The sequence below is a fragment of the Atractosteus spatula genome, chromosome 7 (assembly GCF_055471065.1).
Source record: "Atractosteus spatula isolate fAtrSpa1 chromosome 7, fAtrSpa1.hap1, whole genome shotgun sequence".
In the NCBI taxonomy this organism is placed as follows: domain Eukaryota; kingdom Metazoa; phylum Chordata; class Actinopteri; order Semionotiformes; family Lepisosteidae; genus Atractosteus; species Atractosteus spatula.
Window position 1 is genome coordinate 27,922,203 of NC_142712.1, and position 26,636 is coordinate 27,948,838.

Below are 26,636 nucleotides of genomic sequence, written 5' to 3' on the forward strand. Positions count from 1 at the left end.
ACCAAGCCTACGTGTATAATTTCAGTTTAGCAATTTGATAAAAACCAGAAAAATTGAAAGAGGTGAAAAAGTATATACTCTATACTGTACATGTTTTTGCTGCATTATATAATGAAATACATGTACTGTATGTGCGAGTTCACTCTAAAATCAAGATGAAATCATTCAGGCTTTATTTGCTAATCTGGTTGAGATGTTTCTACAGCTGTTCACATGGTATAAAGTTTTATTGCGGGTAATATATGTTTTGATTTATAAATCCCTACAATAAATGGTAAAACTGTTGGAAATTTGCTGAGAAATATCAACAGGAACATTAATTATTCTCCTACTGTAATTGTGACTTTTGTCTTCTTTTGTCAGAATAATGTATAATTATGATCATTTAACTACATAGGGTAGTTAATGTGTTTGGTGCTTTCTATATTGCTTAAAATTCATGTGGCTGAAGCAAGTGTATGAAGAAGAACAGTAACAAGTTGAATCAATATAGTTTTACGTGACCAAAAAGTTCTTCAAATGTACAAGAAATTAATGAAAATTCACAAGATCATCTTGCCAAAACTAAAATGTATCAGTAATGTGCAGTCAGAGGTTGCATATTGTAGGCAGTAGCTATTTTCACATCTTAATTTATTGTATGACCAGGCATAAGCCAAAGCTACCCTACTTTCAACATGTCTGCATTCCACTCTCGTAACATTTTTAATGCAGCTGACAATATACATTGATTGCATCTCCAAAGCATACAGTATTCTGATTCATTGTCTAATGCTCAAATAACACAAGCTCCTTAACTTCTTTGTTATTGTATTTTTGTAAACAATATAGCACAGATACCAACAAAATCATATCTAAACAACATCCTATATTTAGTCATTTTGAATCCTATTATACCCTTTAATTAATGCAATTACATTTAAATTCCATTATATTACTGTCACATACTTTATTAAAATTATACATTTTGCACCGGAAGCAGATGAAATGGCATTCCAGACCATAATGTTGTTGTGATAGTGTTGTATGAATGACTGCTTGGGGCGTTAAGCTCTTTGTACTTCTTTTACAAGTTTTATGTAATTAATCTTTTAAACATTTCTTGAAATATGACCACTTTACATCAACAGTTTTGTTGCTTTGTTAAGAAACACAGACAATGATAGCAATATAGTACTATGCATACCTGGAAATGTAATCTATTTTGTTATGTATTTGTAGGTTTAACACATTACCGTGTACTTGTTAGTTTCATTGTGGTTTGAAATACAATACCGATCGTTAATACCAATTTTTTATAACCCCAAAATGTAAAAATAACCTACCTTGCCTACCCTATCCACATAAGTCTATAATGTAAAGAACATTTGGTTCTATGGTAAGAACAACAAGTTTGCGCTCTATATGTTATAGATTGTAGTTTCTGACTGTTTCTCCAACATAGTTAAACATTCGTTTGGAGTTCTCAGGATGGACTTTTAAATGTTTGATTGCTTTAGTGTTCTCTGGATTTCATTACATTTCCAGTCTTAAGTACTAAATTTATCATTCTTGTAATTAGGCCTTAGAAGTTGTTAATTAAATACATTGCAGCAAACAGACCTATACTCTGGTTCAGCAGCTGGATGGCAGCACAGAGTTGGCTGAGGAGACAGGAGTTCAGTTCTAGCAAAAAGGGAGTTTATTGCCTCCATGCTGGGCCTTCTTGCAATTCTGATCTTCCTTGATACAGAAAAGGCTTTTATTCTGTGGAGTGGGAGTACACTTTCCATTATACCAAAGAAGTCTGGCTGTGGCTCTAATTTTATATTTAAGATAAGATTGTTTTTATCCAGTTGTCTAGCTTCAATTTCTACTACTGATATGCTATTCAAGTATTTCTTGCCCTGTAGTTACACCAGGTGGGACTGTCCCTTGTCCTGTTTTTGATTGCCATCACAATTGAACCTTTAACTGTGTATACATAGATAGAATTATACTGTTTGTTTGTATCCAGACTAATTCATATTACCCAAGGATGTCATTGAGCCATTCTATCTATGTACAGACTATACAAATGAATAATATACCTTGCTTAAGGGTATAACCACAGTAGCACACAAGGGATGTGAACTCACAGCCTGTTATAACTGACTTTGGAACCAAATAATAGGCATCAATTTAATTCAAATATGAGCCGTGATTAATGCAAATCATGTGTTTCCACCATTATTAGTTCAAGTTCAAGTTCACGTTTATTTGTCATTTCAGCCATATACAAGTATACAGCAGAACGAAATATCGTTCCTCCTGGTCCATGGTGCAAATACAGACAGGACACTGACATACATATTGTAGACAGAATACACATAGTGCAAAGTGCAGGGAGTGCAAATTACAAGGCAATACATAATACAATATACACAACACACTTGGGGGATTTAAACCCTGTTTCTGGAATTGGAGTGGGTGCAAGGTGTTGAGGAGCCTGACAGCCTGCGAAAAGAAGCTGTTACAGAGTCTGGTGGAGCTAGCCCGTACACTGCGATATCTTTTCCCAGATGATAGGAGGGCAAAGAGTTTATGGGAGGGGTGGGAGGGGTTATCTACTATTCTGGAGGCTCTGTGTAAGCAGCGTTTGTGATAGGGGACAGAAATGGAAGGGAGGGAGGCTCTAATGATCTTTTCAGGTGTTTCCACAATTCGTTGCAGGGTCTTGTGGTCTGAAGCATAGCAATTCCCAAATCAGTGATACAGCTGGTCAAGGTGCTCTCAGTGGTGCTTCTGTAGAAAGTGGTAAGAATGGGTTGGGGAAGGTTTGCCCTCCTCAGTCGCCGCAGGAAATAGAGACGGTGCTGTGCTTTCTTGGCTAGGGAGGTGGTATTGAGGGACCAAGTGAAGTCATGTGTAATGTGTACACCAAGAATCTTGGTGCTTCTGTCTCCACTGTCAATGGTCTCTTTTGTTTTGTTTACATTAAGAGAGGTTTTTGTTTGTGACTCATCGTTGTTGCTAATGAGGCCCACCACTGTCATGTCATTGGCAAACTTGATGATGTAGTTTGAACTGTGCTTAGCAGTACAGTCATGAGTCATCAATGTGAACAGCAGTGGGCTGTGCACACAGCCCTGGGGGGTTCCGGTGCTCATTGTGATGGTGCTGGAGATGTTATTACCGATCCAGACTGTCTGAGGTCTCTCAGTCTGAAAGTCCAGAATCCAGTTACAAAGGGAGATGTTAAGGTTCAGCAAGCTTAATTTTTCTGTTAGCTTCTGGGGGATGATTGTATTGAATGTTGAACTGAAATCAATGAAAAGCATTCTTATATAAGAGTCATTCTTATCCAGGTGGGACAGGGCCAGGTGAAGGGCAAGATATATAGCATCATCAGTAGACCGGTTGGGGCGGTATGCAAACTGAAGGGGGTCCAGAGGGGTAGGGAGTCTGGACTTCATGTGACTCATGACTAGTCTCGTGAAACACTTCATGACAATTGGTGTGAGTGCCACGAGGCGATAGTCATTGAGGCAGGACACGGCTGACATCTTCAGCACTGGTATAATAGTGGTGGATTTGAAGCATACGGGGATGACCGCCTGGCACAAGGATATAATAAAAATGTAGTAGATATTTTATTTCAAATCTCGCATTGGGATGGTGTCATAACATTAATCATTGTATTCTTTAATGTATTTGTGCGCTTTGAACAACTGTGATTTCAATATATTAAAATCTTATATTTTGTTATCTCCAAGTAGGTTTACGAAACAGGTTTCTACCTCACTTGGTATTCTTGCTTGATTATGACTGTTCTAGGCTGACCAAAAACAGACTTGTTTGGTCACCTAAGGAATTCTGGCACTGCATAGGATACCTTCACTCTTCTGCTCTGTCTTGGTGGCAGCTTAGATTGCTGCTACTGTCAAGTCACGTCAAGGCCTTGCTACATGGGGTTTCTGTTGCAGCTTTGTTTTAGGAGTACACATGGGGAGACGTGAAGGAGGTTACCAGTTAGGGTTAGTTTATTTCAGTTCAATTCAAAATACTTTAATCATCCAGAGGGCAGTTTACAATTTAAAATATACTATTTGTTTTGGTTAAAAACTAAAATTAAAGAAATGTTAATTAAAATTACAGGATGCACAAAGAATAATTAATTCATTAAATAGATCAATAAAATAAGTTTATATATTGATATATGTGTTTTTCATACTGGTGAAAAAACTTGTCGATTTGTTAGGTAACAAAATTAAATTGCCACTATTAATTTCAGTGAAGAACTACTATACTTAGCAATATGGTCACTTCATCCTCGGTTCCAGTGACAAGCAGTTAAACAGGTTATTCAGAGTTCAGCACTTCAGGGAAAATCCTGGCATTTTTTTTATTTTTGAGAACTGTGGAATATACGCTAAGGGCATTTTGGGGGGAAAATATGGTTTTAAATATGTTTATATTTACAAAACAACACACAAATTGAAATACCAGTGGGAACAATGTAGTTTTTCACTTAATACAGAAAGTAATAATGACACAAATTCACACAATATATACAGCAGATATGCAAGTAGAAAAACAAATCATAAAACCGAAACATAACAAAAAAGTTGTATAAAACTATATTTTGCTGATGCAAATTTGTTATTTGTTTCAAGATATATTTTTTGGGTTTATTTTTACAGCCTAAAATATACAGAACATACCAAGATAAGTGGAATAATAACTGCTTAAAAATAATGTGAATGAGACTAGATAGGTGGCTCAGGTTGCTACAGCTTGGTGCTGATAATAACCAGGATTTAGAGTTAGATCTTTGCCTTCGTGCCTTGTACTATGCCTCTCTTTGGTGTGACAGGTGTACGTAGGTTCTAACAGAGCATACCTAAAATGTGATTCTTGAACATTTGTACTGTATCTGAAGAGCATACTCCATGTAAATAATAGAAGTTACTGTAACTCATGTAAAATGCTATGTAATTTGACAGTAAAGTCCAGCACCAAATAACTGGCTAAATCTACACATTATTTTATTATTTTATCATTTATAATTACTTAAATGTCATGTTTATAAAGGCTTTTAGAATGCCTGTGCATTCTGAAATTGAGCACTGATCCCTTTTCTCAATTGCTGTATGTTTTGCTTTTGACTGATTTTATAGAAAATTAACATTATTGTCTTTTATAAATCACTAAGGCAGTTAAAAGAAAAAAATCAGAGAAAAAGAACAAACTTAATTTTGTTTTAAAACTGATGTGAAACCTAGTGAAGTTTACTGGCCTGATTTGCTAAAAACTCTGACCAGGAACCCTCTGTTTCTAGTCAGGATGAAACAGGATGTGAAAGTACTATTTTCCAGGTGCATTTATCTTTAGTTTCTTTGACAAAATATTCTGTTAAACATTTCCTACTCTTAATGTAGTTAAGTTGAGGTTAATACACCAAAGTGAAATCCCCTTCTCGTTTAGTATTTTTGCAGAAGTTTTAAACACCTCTGTGATTGTCTTCTTGATAGTGAAGTTATCAATCTGGCTAAACGGAATGTAACTTCAGCAAATTGACCAAAATATGATAATATAATAAAAAATAAAGACTGTAATAAAAACAATCAGTAGAATGTAACTGAATGCATTCTTTGTAAATCATATTATCAGATAAAAAAGGTAGATCTGTTTTTTGAATGAAGGGCATTTGATTGGTTGTAAAAGGAAATGGCATAATTATTTTTTATGTGCTGGGATTTGTACAGGTGTTTTTATATCAATCAATATCATACAGAAAAAAATCCTAAATATATAGGAAAATTATTAGTTTAAAGCAAAATACTATTTAACAAGTTATTTTTTATTTTTAACAACTTTTAGTGCAATAAATCCTACAGAAATTAATTAAATGTACTCTTTTACAACGACATGATTCACATCGTATATGATCATCTGCTCCCTCCAACTCACAGTTACAAAAAAAAATACAAAATACAAAAAAAATACAAAAGTTAGTGTTTTTTCAGACCAGATATAAGGAAATAAGAACAAAGGAAAGGTTGCAAACGACAGAAGTGCAATTAGGCCATTTTAACTACTAACTGCCAAACAGGCCCATCTAGCCTTTTTAGCAGTTAGCAGTTAAATGACACATGGATCTCATTGAGCCATTTCATGAAATAAACTACTGTATTAGCTTTAAAAACATGGCTGGGTGGCTGGTTCCATACTCCAACAAACCATTACATTAAGATGTACCTCATAATCTAGGTTTTAAATTATTTCCACATACTTTCCACTTCTCTCCTGCTGCTACTCTTTCACTGTTCATTCTGAAGATATCTGCAGGGTTGACTTTGTTGGAGTCTTCAAGGCTTTTAAATATGTGTATCACATCACTTCATAATCTTCTATATTCAAGACTAGAACTGTTAATTTCCTTTAAATTCTCAGTATAGGACCCCGAGAATGGATCTGGTTTCTCTTCTCTTGATGGACTGCAAGCATCCATATATTTTCTATAATGAGGTGTACACAGAAATTGGACAAAGTATTCTAAATGAAGCCATCTTGAATGTTTTAACAATACCTTTCACTTCTCTGCATTAAATGTTAACTGTCATATCTATCATGTGTTTGACCATTCATGAGTTTTATTTAAATTTGTTTGAATTTAATTTCCTGCTATTAAAATTGTTAATATTTGTTAATCCTCCTAATTTGGTATCATCTGAAAACTTAATTAGTTTATTAACTGTATGGGAATTAGTCGTGTAAATTCCGAAAATTCTGTTTTCTATGTAATAACCAATCCTCAATCAAAACACTTGTATTTCCTTGAATGACTACTGCATGCAATTTAAGAATTAGTCTTTATATGTAAAACTTTATCAAAAGCCTTCTGAATATCTAAATCCACCATATCATATGCCCTATATGTACTATTCACAAAACTCTAACAAGTTTGTTATGCAACTCCAGCTTCTAAATCTATACTAAACATTTCTGGGGATATTATTTTCATATAAGTGCAACTCTAGTTACCTTACATGTAACAGAAGACTTATTTGTCTGTAATTACTAGGTTCAGTTTTCTCACACTTTTTTTATGGATGGAGACTACATTGGCAATTCTCCAGTCAATGGGCATAACCCATGTCTTAAGGGACTGTTGGGAGTGTTGTGTCAATGGCTTCTGAATAACATTTCTCACTTTATTGAGTAAAATTGGTAAGATAGCATCAGGACCTGGGAATTTATTAATCTTGGTTGCTTCTAGTATTTGAAACACTTCTCCCTCTTCTGTGCTAATACTTTCTGCGGCAAGTTGCTGACTTCTTCCTTAGTGAGTGCCCGAGCAAAGTGCTTCAAGAAGTACAGTATACTTTTAGAAGATTACCATTTTTTCTCATATTTGATATATTTTATTTCGTCCTTGATAGTTGTTTTGCTGATGCAAGATTCAAAATATTTTTTTATTATTTATTACTGCCTCTATTGTGATATTACTTTCATTTTCTCTTTTGGTCTTTCTAATAATCTTTTTTTTACCTGTGTTTGCAATAGATTTTACTTTTGTTACTTTGTACAAATTTGGACTATTGTTTTTTTTGTTAAATTCCTTAAAGCACTCTCTTTTCCTTTATAGTTTTCCTAAAGAATGTGTTAAATTATTTGATTTACTCACTTTTAGAATTATTTTTTTTTCTTCAAGTAAAATTTGTTTCAACTGTTGCCATTTTCCACTGATTTCTGTTTGTCCTATCCCATTTTACTTATCTTTTACTGTGTTTAATTCCTTCAGAATTTATTTCTGGAAATTGTAAACTTTTGTTTTGAACTCAACCTAAACAGTTTAAAAACTTCCAAATACACCATATTATGATCAGAGTTCCCTAATGGTTCTCTCACCTCCCTTTGTATCACTGTGTCTTGATTGTTTGAAAAGACAAGATTAAATACAAGCATTTTCTGTTGTGGATACTCTAAAAAACTTGGTTAAAAGCTATAATTAACAATGAAACTAACTTTAACCAGTTTATGTTGTGAACATTGAAATCATGTGTTATATTGCACATAATTTCTTAATTTCATTATTATACCCGAATACTCTTTTTTTACATATATAGAAACATCCTCCTTTTCTCTGTTTTCTGTCTCTCTAGTACAGAACAGTAGTAGTACAGTACTCTAGTACAGTATGTATTTGCTAATGTTACATCCATCTCTGTTATTTTCAGATAGCCAGGTTTCTGTGATTCCAATAACATCATAATTGTCTGGTAATTTTGTAGATTCTACCTCTATATACAGTAACTGTATGTCTGATATACCTATAGTAGCATTTAGGTACAATATAAGAACTTATTTACTTGATCATTTGTTTTGCTTTTTCCTTTGGTTCTCTCTTGGTCTTTCATTTCTTCTGTTCTACTGTAGTTTAAATGTAACTGAATTTTTTGGTGGATTATTATGTCTGCACCAATGTCCTATACAATGGATGCCACTTTAGGAGATGTTTCCCCACGTTACTGCTCTTAACAAGCAATTTAGCAACTGTGCCCAGCTAGCAGGTTTAACCCTAAAAGAGATGGAAAACAGATAACGTTATCTCACAAAAATAATTTTCAAAACAGGATTTTCAAGAGAAGCAGTGGATGATATCAAAAGTAATCATTTCAATATTTATTGTCAGGTATAGGCAAAAATGTTTAAACAACAGTAACATTAACTGTAGACTTTAGTTTTTATTTCTAAACATTTAACATATAAATTCAATCTGTGTTTGTTTTCAAGGGTACATTCTTTCTGTACTGCTATTCCATATCAGAATTTACTTTGGAGATGTAATCAGGGTAGATAACCAGCTGCAAAAATAAAAATATATTTGGGAAGACCTTGCACATATCAGAAGCAGTGTAAATTCAGCTTTAAGCCTGCCAATCAAATCTATATAAATTGGGGTATGAAAATAGCCAGTGCCTATTCTGTGGAAGTCCATTTACATACTATATGACACTGTTCTGAATGAAGGGTTGTGGGATTATTGTACAACCCACTGCATAAAAAATAATTAACATTATACTCAAAAGGTTAGTGTTCTGTATATATCCGCTAATACTTTTATCCCCTAAGAAGAAAAGAAGATCTTTCAGTCAACAAGGGTTTATAACAAGAAGCAAAGTTTGAAAAGATTTATGAAACAAAATGATGTGTTGTATTTAAACATCTTGCTTTATGTTTTAATTTACGTATACATTATGAATGTGCAACAGTGATGAGCTTTGGTGCTTTATTTTAAGGTATGGGTGCTTGTCTTCGTCTATTTACATACATAAACCATGCTCCTAAAAGCAGCTGACTGTTGCAGGAAAAATTTAAACAGCATTTATGCAAAAACACAATATGCAACTTAGAATGTATGCCTTATACTTTATACAGCATTATTCTTTTTTTTAAGTGGCATTTGTGTTTCAGTCAGCATACAAGTTGGGGCATGATTTTAAATGTCCTTAGTCTTTTCAATGACCACGTGTGTGAACAGAATCAACAGTACCTCTTGTAAAAATGTTGTAAATCTACTTTCATTTAATCACTTTAGCTGTAGCTTTTAAATGACATAATTTAATTGTCCCATCATAATAATATAGTTACATTATTACAGGAGACAAATTATTCATCAAGGGATAAATGTGTCAGAGAAGGATTTCTGTATTTGTCAATGAGAAACAGCTTTAAAAGCCTTTAATAATGCATCTAAAAACCTTTCACACAGTAAAGCTTTATAAGATGATATTGAAATGGTCACAATTAGCTTGTTAGAATAATGCAATTTGTATAAGAACCAATGGTATACTGTATACAGTATATACACAATATAATAAGTGAACAGTAGTTGACTTGAAAAATGAAACCTTACACATTTTAAAAGTACTGATAAGCAAAGCTGTTACTCTGCTTGTTCAGCTTCTGTGTGACAGTTTCATTGTGAGAAACTTTGCATAACATGATAAGAATAAGATGGTTAAAAGATTGGCAAGCACATGAGGGAATTTTAGAGCAGGGGGTGTTGTATATAAAAGGCAGTGCTTGACAAAGGCAGTTCAGTACACAGTCTAAGTACAGGTGAGACAGCCCTCTTTTGGATCGTAACAGCTTTGCTTAGCACCTGACAGTTAGCTGTTACATGTTTATATAACTGCTATTGTGCTAATTTTATAGTACTTGTGACTCCACACCTGATTCTACCTCTTGTGCCTGCTTAAGGTATTTATTTTCAATTAGCAAAAATCTTGCTTTCAGTGTTATTTTAGTTTTTAACATGAAATTATTTTTAAGTTTATATGGAGAATGTGAAGGTTTCTATATATGTAACTATATAAATAGAACTGTAGGTCAAAGAATGGCTAGCAATTGTTTATTCAAAAGAGACTGGATACTTATAGATTTTATTGCCTTTGTGTCTTATTTTTTTACAGATCATCATCTAATATGTTGGCAACACTTGAAACAGTGAGTCATTTTTGATTATTTTTCTGTAAAATGGTAAACTTTAGTGGATAGTGACATACTGTATATACTACTGCCTATGACAAAGTAACTATGGATTGTACTGTATAGTACAGTTAGTTTATGCAGTTGCCAAAATGATAATCAATGGTAAGCCTTTTCTAAATTTACTACGATATGAAAAACCCTGGAAAGTTTCACTGTTATCTAAGCACATATTTGGCTTTGTTCTCTTGACACCTGTTTGTACTCTAACATTAAAAAAAGGTATTTCCTGTAGAATTGTCTTTCCAATTCCATGACATTTCGAGGTGGATTTTGTACATTTTCAGATCCGTTTCCTGCAAGACTGTGGTTCCCGTGACTGGAGCTTATACCCTGCCGAGGTGGATCTGGATGTAATTGAAGAATATCTAAATGAACACTCAGCAGAGGTTGAACAAAACACAGGCAAAATGTTTAAGAATGAGGAAGAAACAAGTATTATAGGTAAGGGAATTTCCTGAATGGCATGATTCCAATCATGTGCGTACAATCAAAACAAAAGTGACTTTTGTTTCTGCATTTACTTTACTGGATTTGTTGATGTTTATGTTAAGCCTGCTAATCTTTTTATTAGTTTAATTTAAGATTCAATGTTTCCCAGTGTGTTACATATTAACTCATTAAGGAGATTTTAACAGCTTTACAGTCTATTTATGATAAATTAATAAATCTGTCATTATCCAAATATAAAATACAGTTTATGTTCTCTGTTTCTTCTTTTTTCCAAGAAGAAATTAATTCAGTTAATTCAGAGGTTACATAAGTATTTGTCAGCGATTACTACAGTACCCTTTCAGATGTCTGGACACCTCTTGTAATACAAGAAAATTCTACCACAATTAAGATTGCTACTACTGTTAACTTATTGTGTGTGAGGCATCTGATCCCTTTTTGCTTTAGGTCAGGCACATATTGATCAAATGCTGCCTTCCATTGATTTAGTATCTATTATGTAGAAATCTAAGATAAATTATAGAAATATGTAACTTGACATATTTTTACATATTTTGTGGCTAGGCAAAGGTGGATATTATTTCTTCCAAATGTTCTTTACTCACATTCAACAAGTGCTGTGACGCTGATGGAGGTGCGGTGTGCATTGTACTACAGTTTTTTGAGGATGGTAGTTCGAACAAGACCAGGTGAAGTGTCCAGATCTGATAAATGCAGGATTCATGGGCACACTTTAGAGAATATTGAGCATTTCCTGTACCCTTGGAGTCATTGTTCACCTTTGGTTGACATTAGTGAAGGAATCCAATGTCACCTGCAAGTGCAAGATCCAAATACAAATAAATGGTCTATCAAGTAGCTGACAATCTCCACACTATTCTCTAATGTACTGTTTTGTATGACATCTCAATGGGCTGGAGAAGTGCCACTATTGCTGCCTGTGAGAATACAGCGAAAAGAAAAATGAGCCAGTATTAGTGTTCTCTCACTAGCGAACTAGCATGAACAGCACAAAAAATGTTATGTTACATAGGCTTTAGGTGGCCAGCTGTGTTGTCATAGGTCTAACTCCAGATTGTCAAAATAAATCTTCAGGGGTTCAGGAGGCAGAAAAGTGGAAGCAGCATAAATAGAACTCCATGGACTGATGAGAACCCAGGACCTTTAATTTGATTCAGAAACACAAACCAATAATGCAACAGAGCTTGTCTCAGACCATTCCAATCAGCAATTTCTGTACTCACAAACAAAACAATCTCAAGAACATAAGAACATAGCCAATCAGTGTAGAACTTTTCTTTAAACCTGGAATGTTATCTGGTTACTCGTATCAAAGTGAATCCAGAGCAGCAACATCCATCCACCCATTTTCTAACTGCTCTATCTGCAGGCAAGCAGCATTAATATCTTTATATGTGAATTATACACAGTATTCAAAATCAGATCATACTTACTAAATTCATTGTTCAATGTTAACATAACTACCCTTTGCTTGACCTCTATGCTTTTAACCATTAATAGATACATTAATTTTACTTTATTTTAGCATATTAATTAGTTAATTATTTTATTAGTTATAAGTTAATTTAACATTAATTAACATTGCTTGCTTTTTTATTGCCTCCTATCTGTCTTTGGAAAATGAAAATGATGTGCCTAGATAAACACCTAAATTTTAGCTGCCTCTTCAAGCTTGGAGTTTCACATTTTATATGTGTAGTTTGCTACCTGTGTATATCACCTGCATTTGTCAAAATTAAATGTTTATTCATTCAGTTAAATCTGCCAGGTATTCAATCATTGTATTTTTAAATTTTTTTTTCATCCAGAGTATTATTTAATTGACCTAGTTAATCATCTGTGAAATCTAGATCAGTTATATAAATTGGTATGATTAGGTGTTTTTAATCTAGAATCCTGAGGTATGATATTAATTATGTCACCCCACTTTAAACATTTAAATCTTGTCTACATCCTAGGTTTCATGTCTATTAACTTATTTTTAATCCAAGTGCAAGCATTAGTTTACTTTGAATGTCTAGCACTTCCAAGATAATTAACCGTCTATGAAGACATTAATTGACAGCTTTTTTATCATCTAAATATTCTATATTTGATGATGTTTGAATCCACAACTACAGTTGAATAAACAAGAACATCTGCATTGCATTTTCTATAGAATAGTGAACAATTTAGAAAACTTGTGATTCAAGGAAATATCTTTAAGCTGCTGCCATTCATTTTGTACTGATTCTATTTCTACCCTGTTCCATTCTACCTCAGTTCTGTTATTTGTTCTAAAATTATAAACCTTTGCTTTTTGACTCAACCTCTACACATTCAAATTATGCAATATCACATTTCCCCAATCTCTTAGCTTTTTTTCTCATGCTCACTTGATTGATTAAAAAAACAAAATCAATCCAACCATGATAGCTTCTGGCAGGTTATCTATCAGACTGAGTAAGAAAGTAGCCATGTAAGATAATCAACAATTGAGGGATGTCAAATTGAAAATACATTTATTATAAAAACATCTTGTCAAGTACTTAAAGACAAAAAAGGACACATTAAAACCTTTAACAACAGACCGTAAATTAGGATCACTTCAGGTTTAAGTATTCTGTACTTTTGTGATATTTATAGTTTTGTTTTGTTGCTCAATAGTTACAGTATTCTTAGTTAAGAATGGAATCTGAGAAAAACAGTGAGCTGTGAGTGCAGAATGCAGTTGTGACCCCTGAAGTGAGAAATTTCTTTGACGTTTTTTTTTTCTAGAAAACAGTTGGTCTGGAAGGTTTCCTTACCAGTGGCACCACTACAACACAGCACCAAAAAATGATTCAGAATATTGCCCGCAGCTCCAGCCTCTGTGGTTTGGATCTTCCAACAGTGAATGGGTAAATATACCATGAATATTTTAACTATGCAGTTTACCTACTTAGACACATAAGGTAATAATAATAGTAGTATTGTATATTGCTATATGAAGTAAAAAAAACAATCACACATGTTGGGCAATTGTGGATGCATTATCAACATGAATATCAACAGGCCATGAAAGAATTCTGAAGTTCTCTTGAATGAAATTGACTCATATCTTTTCATAAGAAAAGGTTACAAACAGAAGGAGGCCACGCTGATTATCTTGCTCAGTTTCAGATCAGATTTAATGTTAACAATCCATTAAACCATTTCTTAAAGGGTATCAAGGACTGACCAACACGTGACACTCATGAGGATTAAAGTATAATACTTTAGGACTTCTTGCTTTGCCATCAGCAAAAAGAGCTTGTCAAATAATGGACTGAAATTCCCTAATATATACACTTGCCTAGCTAAAACATTAAATTAAATTGCAATATTTCAGTTTTTCATGTAAAGACATTCAGTCATTCTTTACCTTTTCTTTAAGAGCTCTTGGATCTGTCCAAAGTCCCCTAACAAGATTCTGCATTTCAGGTGCACTACCAGTGTCTTTGTGATACCAATCCAAGCAGTGACTCAGACTCACAATCCACAGGCTCAGTTTCCTATGACTTTCCCCCTTCGCCAACTGAGAGAAGAACAAAGAAGAACTCCAGTTTGCCTCTAACATCAACCACAGGTAGAATACTGCCCTTTAGAGGTAACATATAATGAATACAGACATGGAGCAATAAGAGAAATATCTAATTTGGTACTTCTTCCAAGCCGGTATGCTTCATTAAATTGCCATTATTTTTAAAATGTCAAGTCAAAGTGTTCCTATGTGTACATGCATTAGTTACCTGTTTAGTTACTGATTATTTATTGGGATTTGATGATTAATTCCATATTTTTTCTGGGTTTTCATATTTTCATTAGAATTTACAAAGTAAACAATTCCATAGATTCTTTAGCTTGATTCTGTTATATGCAAGTCTAATTTTTAAAAAGTAATTTATTGTCAGGGCACAGTTATTTAGTTAACCCATTCTTTCCTTTTGCCTTTTTGCAGGTAAAAAGAAAGAGCGTCTTTTCCAGTTTTTGTATGAAATGCTGCAGAACCCTGCAATGCGGAGCTGTATATGGTGGGTACAGTCTGGCAGTGGGACCTTTCAGTTCTCTTCCCAGAACAAAGAGAAACTGGCAGAGATGTGGGGCCGGAGAAAAGGGAATCGCAAAACCATGACCTACCAGAAGATGGCTCGTGCTTTGAGGAATTATTCTCGCACGGGGGAGATTTGTAAGGTTAAGAGGAAGCTCACCTATCAGTTCAACGAAGGGGTCTTGAAAGGGTTACAGAGCAACAACAAGAGAACTGAGGAATGTTAGTGTTGAACCATTGGATGATAATCAACACTGGAACCCAGACACATAAATACTAAGTATTTGCACAATGTTGATTTGCAATGTAAAATGCTTTTGTTTGTTTAATTTGAAAATGTGCTTTGAAAATCAATCGCAATTCAATTCAAATTATGATAATTTGTTGTATGATGTATTTTGTGTATTGCATAGAAAATTTAGTTTGATACTGCAGTTTAATATTTAAATGCATCTTAATGTTTCTTAACAATCAGAAAAAAAAGGAAGACAAAAACACAGGAAAGCTGATGGGCTTTAAACTTTTGTGTAAATCTAAGGATTATAAAAACTTTTAAAAATCTACTTTATAAGTAGAGGATAAGTTCAAGTTAGAACAGAAATGTACAGGATTTTGTATTTATAAAGATTTTTGTAATGTAATCATTTAACAGAAACGTAGATTTTGGTCTTTAAATCTTTTGTTGGTAGCTGTTACCAAAAGTGATATTTCTGTCTATTTTTTGCTCACGTTTTGTATTGAAAAAAAAAAATTCACATTTAATACATATTTACATACTGTATGTGTTGTAACGCCCTCACCCGGTGGTGAGGAGGAAGCGCACTTAGGCGCTCATAGTACCGCGGAGCAGGGTGGGAGTTGTAGCCAGGGAGAGTCTGAGGGTCAGCACAATGACCAGCAGCTGACCCTGCATATGTAAATAGTGTCATAGCAGTTTTAGTGTCCGGTGTAGCCATATAATTGTATAGCTTGTTGTTAAGAAGGATCACCCTAACGATGTGTACGTGTTCCGTCAGTCTCCTCATGTGGTATATATGGTGTGTTTTTGGTCAGAAGAATAAAAGCTTTCACTTGGTTCACTTATCGCGTCTCCACTAGTCCTTTGTCCTGAAAGAACCTGTATAAGCTACAGTATTATTAATATCAGAAACTAAATTGTAGCATGCCAACATCTTGTGATTTGTAGAAGGTAGTAAATAATTATATTTTAATTTCATTATGAAATAGCATTTTGACCCACTTAAAATATTTGTTTGAAAGTAAATAAAAACTGTAAAGATTCCTGTGAAGTATTTAAAAAATACTGACAAGGCAAGTCAACAAGTCAATAACATGACTATAAGTTTAAACAGGCCGTAGACTGTCAAGATTCAAGAAGCAGAATTTTGCAGGGATGACTGTGTGACCCCAAACCTGAAAGTGCTATGGAAAATAGTGCTTCTTGGGGATTTTGCAATTAAATTTTTAAGTGAATTTAAATCTATCCTTATATATAATTTCATAGTTCTTTTTTCCCCATCCCAGATGCTATTACAGTGATTCTCAATATCATAGTAAGCTCTTGTATTAAATTACAATATGAGTCTTTTTTCATTGTGAGCAGTGTTAGCTTAACAGTAGCTTGGAAATTTAATATAGTAACATAGTAAGCAACTCCTTACAACTGTATAGTGTTTTTATCCCAAAGAATCCCAGAGCACAAACATGAGAGGGGGGACACTTAATCTAGAACTTTTAATGATTCACAAACCCTTGAGAAATTAAATCATGTTGAGAAGTAAGAAAAAATGCTTTATTTGCTGAATTAAGGGTAAACATTTGGGAGAACATATTGTGCAAGCCCAGGGTAGAAATTAGCTAGGATACCAGGGTTAACATCCATTGGATCTTCAGCATTACCATAGTGGGGCAATAAATTTGCAATAAAAACAAGACGTTCAATATAAATCACTATAGTGACTCTGCTGTAAATAAATACAAAGTAGGTGATTCATCAAGTCAATTTCATCATTGTGGTCAAATGTATTGGTTTTGTCATATGTATATTAGCACAATTAACACAGCATATAAAAATAAATTATTGATTATAATTGAAGGTATATTTAGTATAAGATTTGCTGTTAACTCAGGGACCAGAGTTTAATATTTGTTTATAGCAGTGTATCGTAATAATTTATAATGAAGTGTCTGATGTCCTAATGCAATACCACAAGGGGGCATCTTGGTTCAACAGAATGGAACATAAAAAGAGGCGACCAACAAGGGGATAGTGTTATTTCCTGTTGATTTCAATCTCATATTTCCGAATGTGCAGTAAGATGAGCTTGATTTAAATAGCAAACCTATATCGATATATTTAGATTTAGGGCATACAAAAATAAATGACAAAAATAATTTAAAAATGAGGAACTGTATATGATAATTTTTAGAGAAGAATACTTTCCCTCACTGAGATGATCCTTAGGATGAAGAAGAAAAAGATAGATGAATGGATGAGTACTTGCCACACTACTTGTAACATAGAGAGGTACATTTTACCCTGTTTACTACTGATACCTAGCATTTAACAAACGTCTACTGTTTTAGGAGCTCAAAATGTTTATATAACATCATTATGTACTATGTATGATAATACAGAGAGTTGAATATAATTGAAAAAAATATCAAAAGTATTATTCAGTAATAATAAGTATTTATTTATATTATTTAGTAATTTAAGTCTCCAGTATTTTAAAATCATTCTCATGTGCAAGCTTTACCAGGCAATATATAGAAAACATTTTATAAACTGACCTATAAAATGATCATTGTTACTAATCAAGTAGGAAACCTAAGAGCTGGTTCTATGAGTAACAATATCTTTGTTTAAAACTACTGAGTAGACTTATGCTTTTCAAGTTTATATTACCAAAAGTAGAACATAACATTCTGGAATTATTTTGTAAGCTTTATGAACTTATATTTATAAGTATATATACTGTATAAAATAATATATATTTTTGCTTTCATAGATATGAAAAGGTTCTTACAAAATATTCATACAGTACATCTAAAAATTTGAAAAATATCCACAGAATTAGTAAATGTTTAAGTCTACAAAGCTTACAGTTTGCCTAGTAATTACATAGGAACAAGTACATTTTTATTCCATGCTGAAAACAAAAGATAAAAACACAACATTTTGGCTGTGGAGCCTTCTTCAGTTTCTTTACACACATCTCTTTTCAGCATGGAATAAACCTTTACTTGTTCCTTTGCAGCCTGCGCATGCTGACACAGCTACCTACTTGAACTACTTCAAGTAATTGCATTGTTACTGAAAATGAAAGATGTGTCCTAATGATTTAATAAACATGTTATTAATATGTTATGTGAAAGCTGTATAAATATATTTTACAAAATCAAACAATCAACAGGGATGTTTTACACTGAGGCTCCTCCCATGTGGTGACATTGCTTATATAGTATATCTGATTATGCACACAGCAAAATGTATTTGTTGTAGTCGAGGAACAGAGAAAAATCTACACCAGCAAAGCTAAAATTAGTCTTATAAATGAAGGGTATTTCTGACAGATTCAGTCATCTGTGACAGCAAATCCAGCTTGCGGACTGCGCTGCTCTCATTTTGGATATACTGAACCAACTATTCTTTAATTTCAAAATGGCAAATATGCTTCTCAGGAAAAAAAAAATGCATGTGATCATCACAATGAATTCTGAGGCCACTAAAGTTTAGAAAGTTCCTGCCATGGAAAAATTGAAAGTGAAGGACCAGTGTTGAAAGAACATTTCAAAGGAGTTTTGGGGAAAAAATATTCTTCCATCAAATGACTTGAAACTTATACTGCAACAGATTAAAAAAGGTCACCAAGGCTATCAAGATTCCACTTGCAATGGCTGACTACATGGATTTCATTTATATGTCTTTTGAAATTTTGATTGCATTTACATGCTGTTTGGGCAATGCATTAGTCATCTGGGCAGTAAAACTCAATCACTCACTCAGAGAGCCCACGTTCTGCTTCATTGTCTCCTTGGCAGTAGCAGACTTCTTGGTTGGAGCTGTGGCTATTCCATCAGCCATCTTTGTGAATTCTGAAGTGGAGACCTCTTTCCATGGTTGTCTCTTCATCTGCTGCATTGTGATGATACTGACTGAAAGTTCCATTCTCTCTCTTTTGGCCATTGCAATAGACAGATATCTGCGCATTAAGATGCCCTTCAGGTAAGATATATGTCATTTCTGTTTAACTACAGGTAAACAGATTTATTATATAATGTAAATTTATATAACAAAAATTACATCATAAAGATTATATACCATTTTTGGAAACAAGTCAATAAATTCCATATTGTTTGGCCATTATTCTGAGCTGAACCATTAAGGTGTCTCCTGGCATCTACTACTAAAATACGGTGCATAAAAAATCATAGGGTGGGAGACAAAGGAAATGTAATATTGTTCTTCAGAACAATAGAAACAAGATCAAGATGACTTTGTCATATTTCCAGCCATTGATTTTTTGAGGTTTTTATTGTGTTGTTTTTCTGCAGATACAGAAGGATTGCTGCACAGAAACAGTCTTGGTTAGGGGTTGCAGTGTGCTGGCTGATATCAGGAATCCTGGGGCTTGTCCCTATATTTGGATGGCATAATAAAGGAAGTATGAATTCAACAGGAAACTCTGCCATCATAAACTGTACTTTCACATCTGTAATGTGTATGTCCTATATGGTTTATTTCAACTTCCTTGGATGTGTCTTGATCCCCTTGCTAGTTATGGCATTATTATACATGAAAATATTTCAGATGCTCAAAAAACAACTTAATGGCAAGTCAAATTCTTCAGAATTCAGCATGTATTACCAGAAAGAACGGAAACTCACTCATTCCTTGGCATTGGTTCTTTTATTGTTTGCTATGTGCTGGCTGCCTCTGCACACATTGAACTGTATTTTTTTTTTCAGGCCACAGACAATTGTGTCTGATACAGTCTTCCACGTTTGTATTCTTTTAAGTCATTTAAACTCAGCAATAAACCCCATCATATACCCTTTCAGGATCAAGAAAATCCAACAGGCTTATCAAGAAATCTGGACTAAATATTTCCTACCTCAAGAAAAGAAGTATTTTTCATCCAGCCAGTCTGCTGAGAATAATGGCAGCAGCAATTGCAACAGTACCGTTAGATTTGATAAAGTTGCTCAAATGAAGTGTGATAAGTCCAGGAAAGGACCATACGAAGGCGACAACACCTTGTAGAGTGATAGAGGCCCAAGTGAGAATTAGCTTCAGTTAGGAACTCTAAGGTGGTTTAATTATACAGGTATTTAACAGGAAAGTCTATTTTTGAATTCCTCAGATTAAGACAGTGATAGTATGTTTTAATACACAGTCAGGAAAGGACACACACAGACAAAAGGTGCTGAGTTTATCTTAAAAACACCTAGGCTGTCAGATCTCCCTCACCCACCATCACACTTACAGACCAACATACAGTAGGTAGGTTCAATACTTGCCATTTTATTCTACTAACTTTCACATGCAGGCAAGTATGTGTATGTACAAACCTCTTCTTAGAGGGAGCAAAAATAAAACTATAACAGTGCATAAAAATTCAAACGGCTAAATACTCACTAAATTGCCTTTAATAATTATCTAGGATGACTGGGTAAAAGACTAAAGGTAAAAGATAATAAGGCATGGTGAGAAGTAAGAAAAAAAGACTCATAACATTCATAACTCATTACATAAAAAATGTAATATAATCTCTTTCAATCATCTGCAGTCTCTGCTCCTAGTTTTAAAGTATTTTCGGAAGGTCTTCCAGAAAAGGAAATCTCCTTTGATCACAGAAAAGACAATAACAGGATTAAAACAAAGGAAAGTGAGTTTGATAAAAATTAGGGTGTATCTGAGTCAGTAAACTCACCATAGACTGCTTATCTCCACAGGCCCCCTTCCTTCTCCCCCAGTTCCCCCTGGAAGTACACCACCCTCCACACCTCTGCTGTTTGTGTCCTTTGTGCATCACAAACCAATAAAAAATCATTTTTTCCTTTGCATTCCATGTGACATGTGCAGCTCTCTTTGTCCCTTTGACAAAAGAGTACACAGTGACACTCCCTAGATCTTTGGGCATGTAAGGGTTTTTTTTACAAAGTCTAGATACTAAAGGGAAGTGATTTCACTCGCTTTTGTACTGAGCCCTGTTACAGTACATCTACACACACTGAATACTACAATGTGCATCAAATTTCGTGCCAGCAGAAAGCAATTCTGCAGTATACTACGTTTCATCCGCTTTCAGCCCTTCATTGCTAAAAAAACATCGATAGATGACACTTTTTGTGGAGTTAGATGTTACTGACATGGTAGCTTCATTTAATCAGTTTTTTTCTTAGTCTAATAATTGTGTTTCTTGAAAATATAATTTTATGTATGTTATATATATATATTAATTGTTATATAAAATATATATTTAGAAAACTGCTATCACTGTACTTGACAGTTTTATGTATGTGTTATATAGAGTGAGAAATCCATAGCCTAGCTACAGTTTTTGTGACATGGATATACAGGATATATTTCTTTTTTCTGGAAAGGGGATCACAAGTCATGAATGGAGCCTGGATCCATTAGATTAAAATCTCCCACATTGGATGACTATGTGGTAATGTACTTTGAAGTCCAGTATTGTAATCTGTGTAGTAGAAGCCTACTTCTTTAAATCCACTTAATATGGAATCAAGTAACTAAAGGGAAATTTTGGTAAATGAAAATAAAAATATCCAAAATATAATAATATTTGAATTGAAGTGAATTAACCTTTATTGCCCATAAGAGAATTTGTCTTGCACTGTTGAATCCACATTGAATCCTGATCCTGAGTTTTTTTTTACATTAACGCTTGACCTCGACTGAGGTACACACAGCGGTGGTTGGGAAATTTAAGTCTTTCCTGCACCACCTGGTAGTGTTACAGAGTAGTGCAATTCTGCATTTGACAACTGGGGAAAAGTAAGAATGGGGTGGTGTACTTCACCTCTGTATACCATGACCCCTACCATTTTCAGGTGCACTATTCTTTGACATACTGAAAATAAAAGAAAATTCAATACTTTAAATGCCTTGCTAGCATCTTCTCTTGTCCTTGTCAGATTGAATCAAATACTTACTGTATACAAATAATCTGGGGCCAACCAGGAAGTGCAAACCAAAAAAAGTCTAAGTAAAGCATATAGTAAATCAGTGCATGACTCAAGTAAACATTGTCAAGGTGTTGCCTCACTCCTATTTCCATTGCTCTGTGATATTAGTTCAACCAATACAGCTAGAAAACTGTTTGTGTTAAGGAGTGTCTCACAAAGAGCTGTGGTCAATGGTGGCCAGTAAAAGGCCATGAAAAATAAATGGGAATCGAGAGTACCATACTGATAGCATCACACAAATTGGTCAGAGCAATAAAAGAGGAGTGTATCCTGCCTGCTACAATATAGAAGAGTGTGCAACTGCCTTCTACATGTCTGTTTGGGACCAAATGAGAGAGAGAGGCCCTGTGGGAGTACAGAAGGAATATATTAGGGCTCTGACACAGAAAAGGGGGCTACTAGAAGAAAGCTTTACTAAAAGCTCTATATAAGCTTCAGTAAGTTGAAAGAGTTCCATACAGATGTTATACAAGAAGCCAGACAGAAGAATGAAAGAGGCATATCTCATACCCTACCTGGCCACTACACCAGGAGAAGTGAAATGATTTTCTCCCCTGGGTAAAGGAAAACTTGAACAGAAGAAATGCAACTAAAAGGTTAAGGACCAGGCACACTAGTGTGTCAGAATGGTCACCCATGAATTATAGCAGAGGTTACAGACCTTTTTTGCTAACCATCTTACCATAATGGCTTTAGCATGTTTCGTGTATACAGGTATCATTATGTATACAAACTAAAAGATACGATTAAAGCACAAAAACGATAAAGCACCATTTCATATCAGTAGGAAACAAATGGCAGATAGACTCTCAGTGAAGAGACAGACTTTTTATTTTTTTAATATTAAATTTCCTTGCAATAGTACCTTTGCATTTGTTAAGTGGTAATAATGTCTATTAAATGCTTAAAATTTAACAATACTCCAACAGTCGTGTTCATCACCTAACAGTACTTACAGTATTTGTGTCTTTTTGTTACTCTGACGTTTTAATTTCAGAAAATATAAAAGGTTCCCAATCCTGTTCCTGGAGGTCCACACATTTTCTGATTCTTTCTGTTCCAACCAAGAGCTCACTTACAAAATTAGGATTAAACTGAACTACTTGATTGGTTTAAGCTCTTAAACATGTTACAGACTGTCTTTTAATAATTGTATTTCATAAGTAACATAAAATTTCAAAGATTTGCACAAAAATGCAAAAATACCTGCAAATATTCCCATCAAACAACTTGTTAGTTCAGTTAAACCTCCAATAATTAAACATGGCTGGAATACAAACAAGGCGTGATCCTTTAGGACCAGTATTTGGAACCCCTGTTTAGGAAGTGCAATTCATGTCTAAACTCCCTATATCCGATAATGCATAACATGAACATTAAATAGTTTTAATACATGGTAGTAAGTGACTGTTATTAACAATTAACTGTGTGTGTTTTTTTAACAGAGGTAAGATTATTTTCTTTTATAACTACTTAAAAACGGCGCTCTGACCCCAGGCTCTCTCCCTATCTGTGTGTCTGTGTCTCATGAAGAGCAAGCTGGGGTATGCGAAAAGATAATTCCTAATGCAAGAAATTGTAAAGGGTTAATAAAGTGATATTAATGCATACCTCATTGTTTTTTACGTACATATAAAATGTAATGTACCCCCTAAATTAAAGACAACAAATTGAATGTGTTTTTCTGCTAAAAATAACTTTTAACATTTTAAATTACAATAATTTATTTTTTGTGTGCTTTGCTTATTTTTGTAACTGTCACTATAATTGATAGGCCAAAAGCAGTTTTGTTTACTTTTACAACAACAAGTGGTAGGAGTAGTACATTTTTACACTACTACAAGTAGTACTTTTGAACAAGTATTAAAATTAATCCACAGACATTATTACTACCTAATTTGTAATAGTTGTGTCTAACAGACCCTCTCTTGTCCTCCTAACAAGAACAAAAAACAAGTCTATAAAACTGCAAGAATGCTTTGCTATCAATTATATTATCACTTCAGTTTTATTTCTGCAGAGTTAAATATATAAAACCATACTTTTAAAAATGGTCTTTTAAAAAAAGGTTATTTTTTCAGAATGTTTCAACATAAAGGAACACTCTGTGGACTAATGTGAAAGTGTACTTGTATTATGGACCTTCTTATGATAAAGAAACAAAGGTTTTCTATACACATTTACATTCATATTATGTATGTTGCTATTGGTGTTCGTGTACAGTATTCTGTTTTACATAAAGTTTGCATGGATACCATTTTATATTGTTGTGTTTTTGTTCACTTAAAGTAAAGGAGTAAAATATTTGTCTGTCATGCAACTTTGCATGTTGTCTAGTTTATGGCTAAGGAAATGCCCTGTGGTTTTGTCAATTTCACATCTGTGTTGTAGTTTCTTTTTCAGTTGTATGAGACAAATGTAAATCATGCATTTACATTGCTTTTTTGGCTGCTTTTTTAAGTGTAAGCAATTTGCATTGACAATATTGCCCATGTATAAGAGCACACACTAGATCATAAAAGCAAACAGCAGAATTCAGATTTACAGTATTTCAAGTTCTTATTTCACCTTTCCCTTATCTTTACATGTAACAAGATTACACATGAATTAAAAAAAATAACATTTAACATTTAAAAATATTATGGCAATTGTGAGACGTTGCCAAAACAATTTTCACAATATTGCTGTCTCAGTCTGGTATTCTATAATGCTGCCATAACACTTTTGTCTAACATAACAAAATCACATCCTTTCCAGTAACGTTTGTAAATGTTAAAATATTTTGTTAGCTAGTTAAAAAAACAACAAAGTTCCATGACATTTCTAAAAGTGTATCTTGGATTTGGTTTACCATTTTGAAGACATTGCTGCTGACATAAAATAATAAAAAATACAATAGTCTGTATTAAATAGTTTAAAGGAAGGGGCTACAAAATAAATCATATATATATATATGTAAACTCATTGTCTGTAAGTGAATAAGGAGCTATTGATAATTCACCTCCTAAAAACGTTTTAATTATAATTTAAGGTTATTTTAATGTTTGTTAATGTTGTTAAAGAGTGTTTTTGCACAATTACACAGAGATCACTGTAATAGATCCACTCTGATTGGCAGCTTAGCAGGGAATCCCTATTATAAAGGAGAGTAGACAGCAAATGGACCACCCCAATGTTATGATGCCTGAAAATCTCCTCAGTTCATTGAACTCGTTTGGCCAGTTTGCCCAATAACTGTCTTCTTTCAAGTTCAAGTACCTTTATTTCAATTTGCACAAACAGTGCATTGGAAACTTACACTGTTTCTCTCAGTCAGAAAACATAAAAACAAAAGGGTAAACACACAGACTATGTGCAGGACACTATATACACAAACTGTAAAAAGACTATAGACAACCTGTAAACACTATTATGCAAAACAAATTCACATAAGAAAAATGGCTCCTAAGTTACACATGATAAAAGACATTGTGCCTACGGAGCTCCTTTATGTCATGCCAGTCTGCATGTCCTTGGCACACAGGTGGTTTACAGGTGCAGCCAATTTGATTTGTCCTTAACGTCCTCAAGAGATTCAGGATATGGAATGTCACATTGCCACCTTCTAGTGGTTGCACCCTCTTTTCATCAACCAAATCTGTCTGCCCTGTTACAGCCACTTTACTGTATAAATGCCTAAAAATGTTTACAGTATTTCAGATTTCACAAACCCTAATCCTAGTATCTAATGATAATTTACATAAGATAGTCCAGCACAAGTAGTGCTTTCTGTGATCAAACTAATGAAACACATCGGCCTTTACCACCAAGATTATTTTATATCTAAAATTAGGCTTAAATTGCAGAGCAGCAACCAGTTTATCTGATCATAAAGACTAAATATAAACAACATACTGTATATTGTCACGAAAGCGTTCTTTCCAGACCCTATGCGGACGACACAATCCGAAGTAGTGAGGAAACACTAGGGAAAAAGTCATGCAGGAGACAGGACTGGAGACAGGGGGCGTGTCCATGGTGCGCAGGTGTATGGGGAAGGCATGGCCAAAGTAAACAGTCCAAAAAATAAATCCATAGGCGAATCCAAGAAACAGGCAAAAGTCCATGGCCAGGTGATCCATCCACAATGAAGGATTAAAAACAGGAACTGGGTCAGTACCGGTCAAAATCCAGAAGGCGAGGTCAAGAGGCGGAAGCAGAAGATTCATAATGGGAGATCAGTCAAAAGGCTTGGAAACGCACACTGGAGAATACTACAAGAGGCTTCTCAATAGTGAGCGTGGGAAGGTGTGTGAGGGGAGTTTAAATACTGAAAGGAAAGGGGTGTGATTGGATGATTATAATAATAATAATAATAATTGCTTATACTTATATAGCGCTTTTC

The 26,636-nt window shown here is 34.1% G+C and overlaps 2 protein-coding genes across 2 annotated transcripts; both read left to right on the forward strand.

The window, feature by feature from the left end:
* Window positions 1-10,067: 10,067 nt before the first annotated feature.
* On the forward strand, window positions 10,068-16,120 carry LOC148830757 (transcription factor Spi-B). Its single transcript, XM_088922364.1, has 6 exons — window positions 10,068-10,227; window positions 10,440-10,473; window positions 10,803-10,959; window positions 13,747-13,868; window positions 14,431-14,575; window positions 14,948-16,120. Exons 2-6 carry the CDS (start codon window positions 10,453-10,455, stop codon window positions 15,262-15,264), a joined length of 762 nt encoding a protein of 253 aa, XP_088778490.1. The 5' UTR covers window positions 10,068-10,227; window positions 10,440-10,452; the 3' UTR covers window positions 15,265-16,120.
* A 2,813-nt stretch (window positions 16,121-18,933) lies between these two features.
* On the forward strand, window positions 18,934-20,303 carry LOC148830758 (adenosine receptor A1). The gene is made up of 2 exons (XM_088919971.1): window positions 18,934-19,265; window positions 19,595-20,303. Exons 1-2 carry the CDS (start codon window positions 18,934-18,936, stop codon window positions 20,301-20,303), a joined length of 1,041 nt encoding a protein of 346 aa, XP_088776097.1.
* The last annotated feature ends 6,333 nt before the right edge of the window (window positions 20,304-26,636 follow it).

Coding starts and splice junctions, on each gene's coding strand:
- LOC148830758 (XM_088919971.1), top strand. CDS start 18,934: ATGGCTGACTACATGGATTTCATTTATATGTCTTTTGAAATTTTGATT. Junction 19,266..19,594: donor CGCATTAAGATGCCCTTCAG/GTAAGATATATG, acceptor GTTTTTCTGCAG/ATACAGAAGGATTGCTGCAC.
- LOC148830757 (XM_088922364.1), top strand. CDS start 10,453: ATGTTGGCAACACTTGAAACA. Junction 10,960..13,746: donor GGAAGAAACAAGTATTATAG/GTAAGGGAATTT, acceptor TTTTTTTTCTAG/AAAACAGTTGGTCTGGAAGG. Junction 13,869..14,430: donor GATCTTCCAACAGTGAATGG/GTAAATATACCA, acceptor TCTGCATTTCAG/GTGCACTACCAGTGTCTTTG.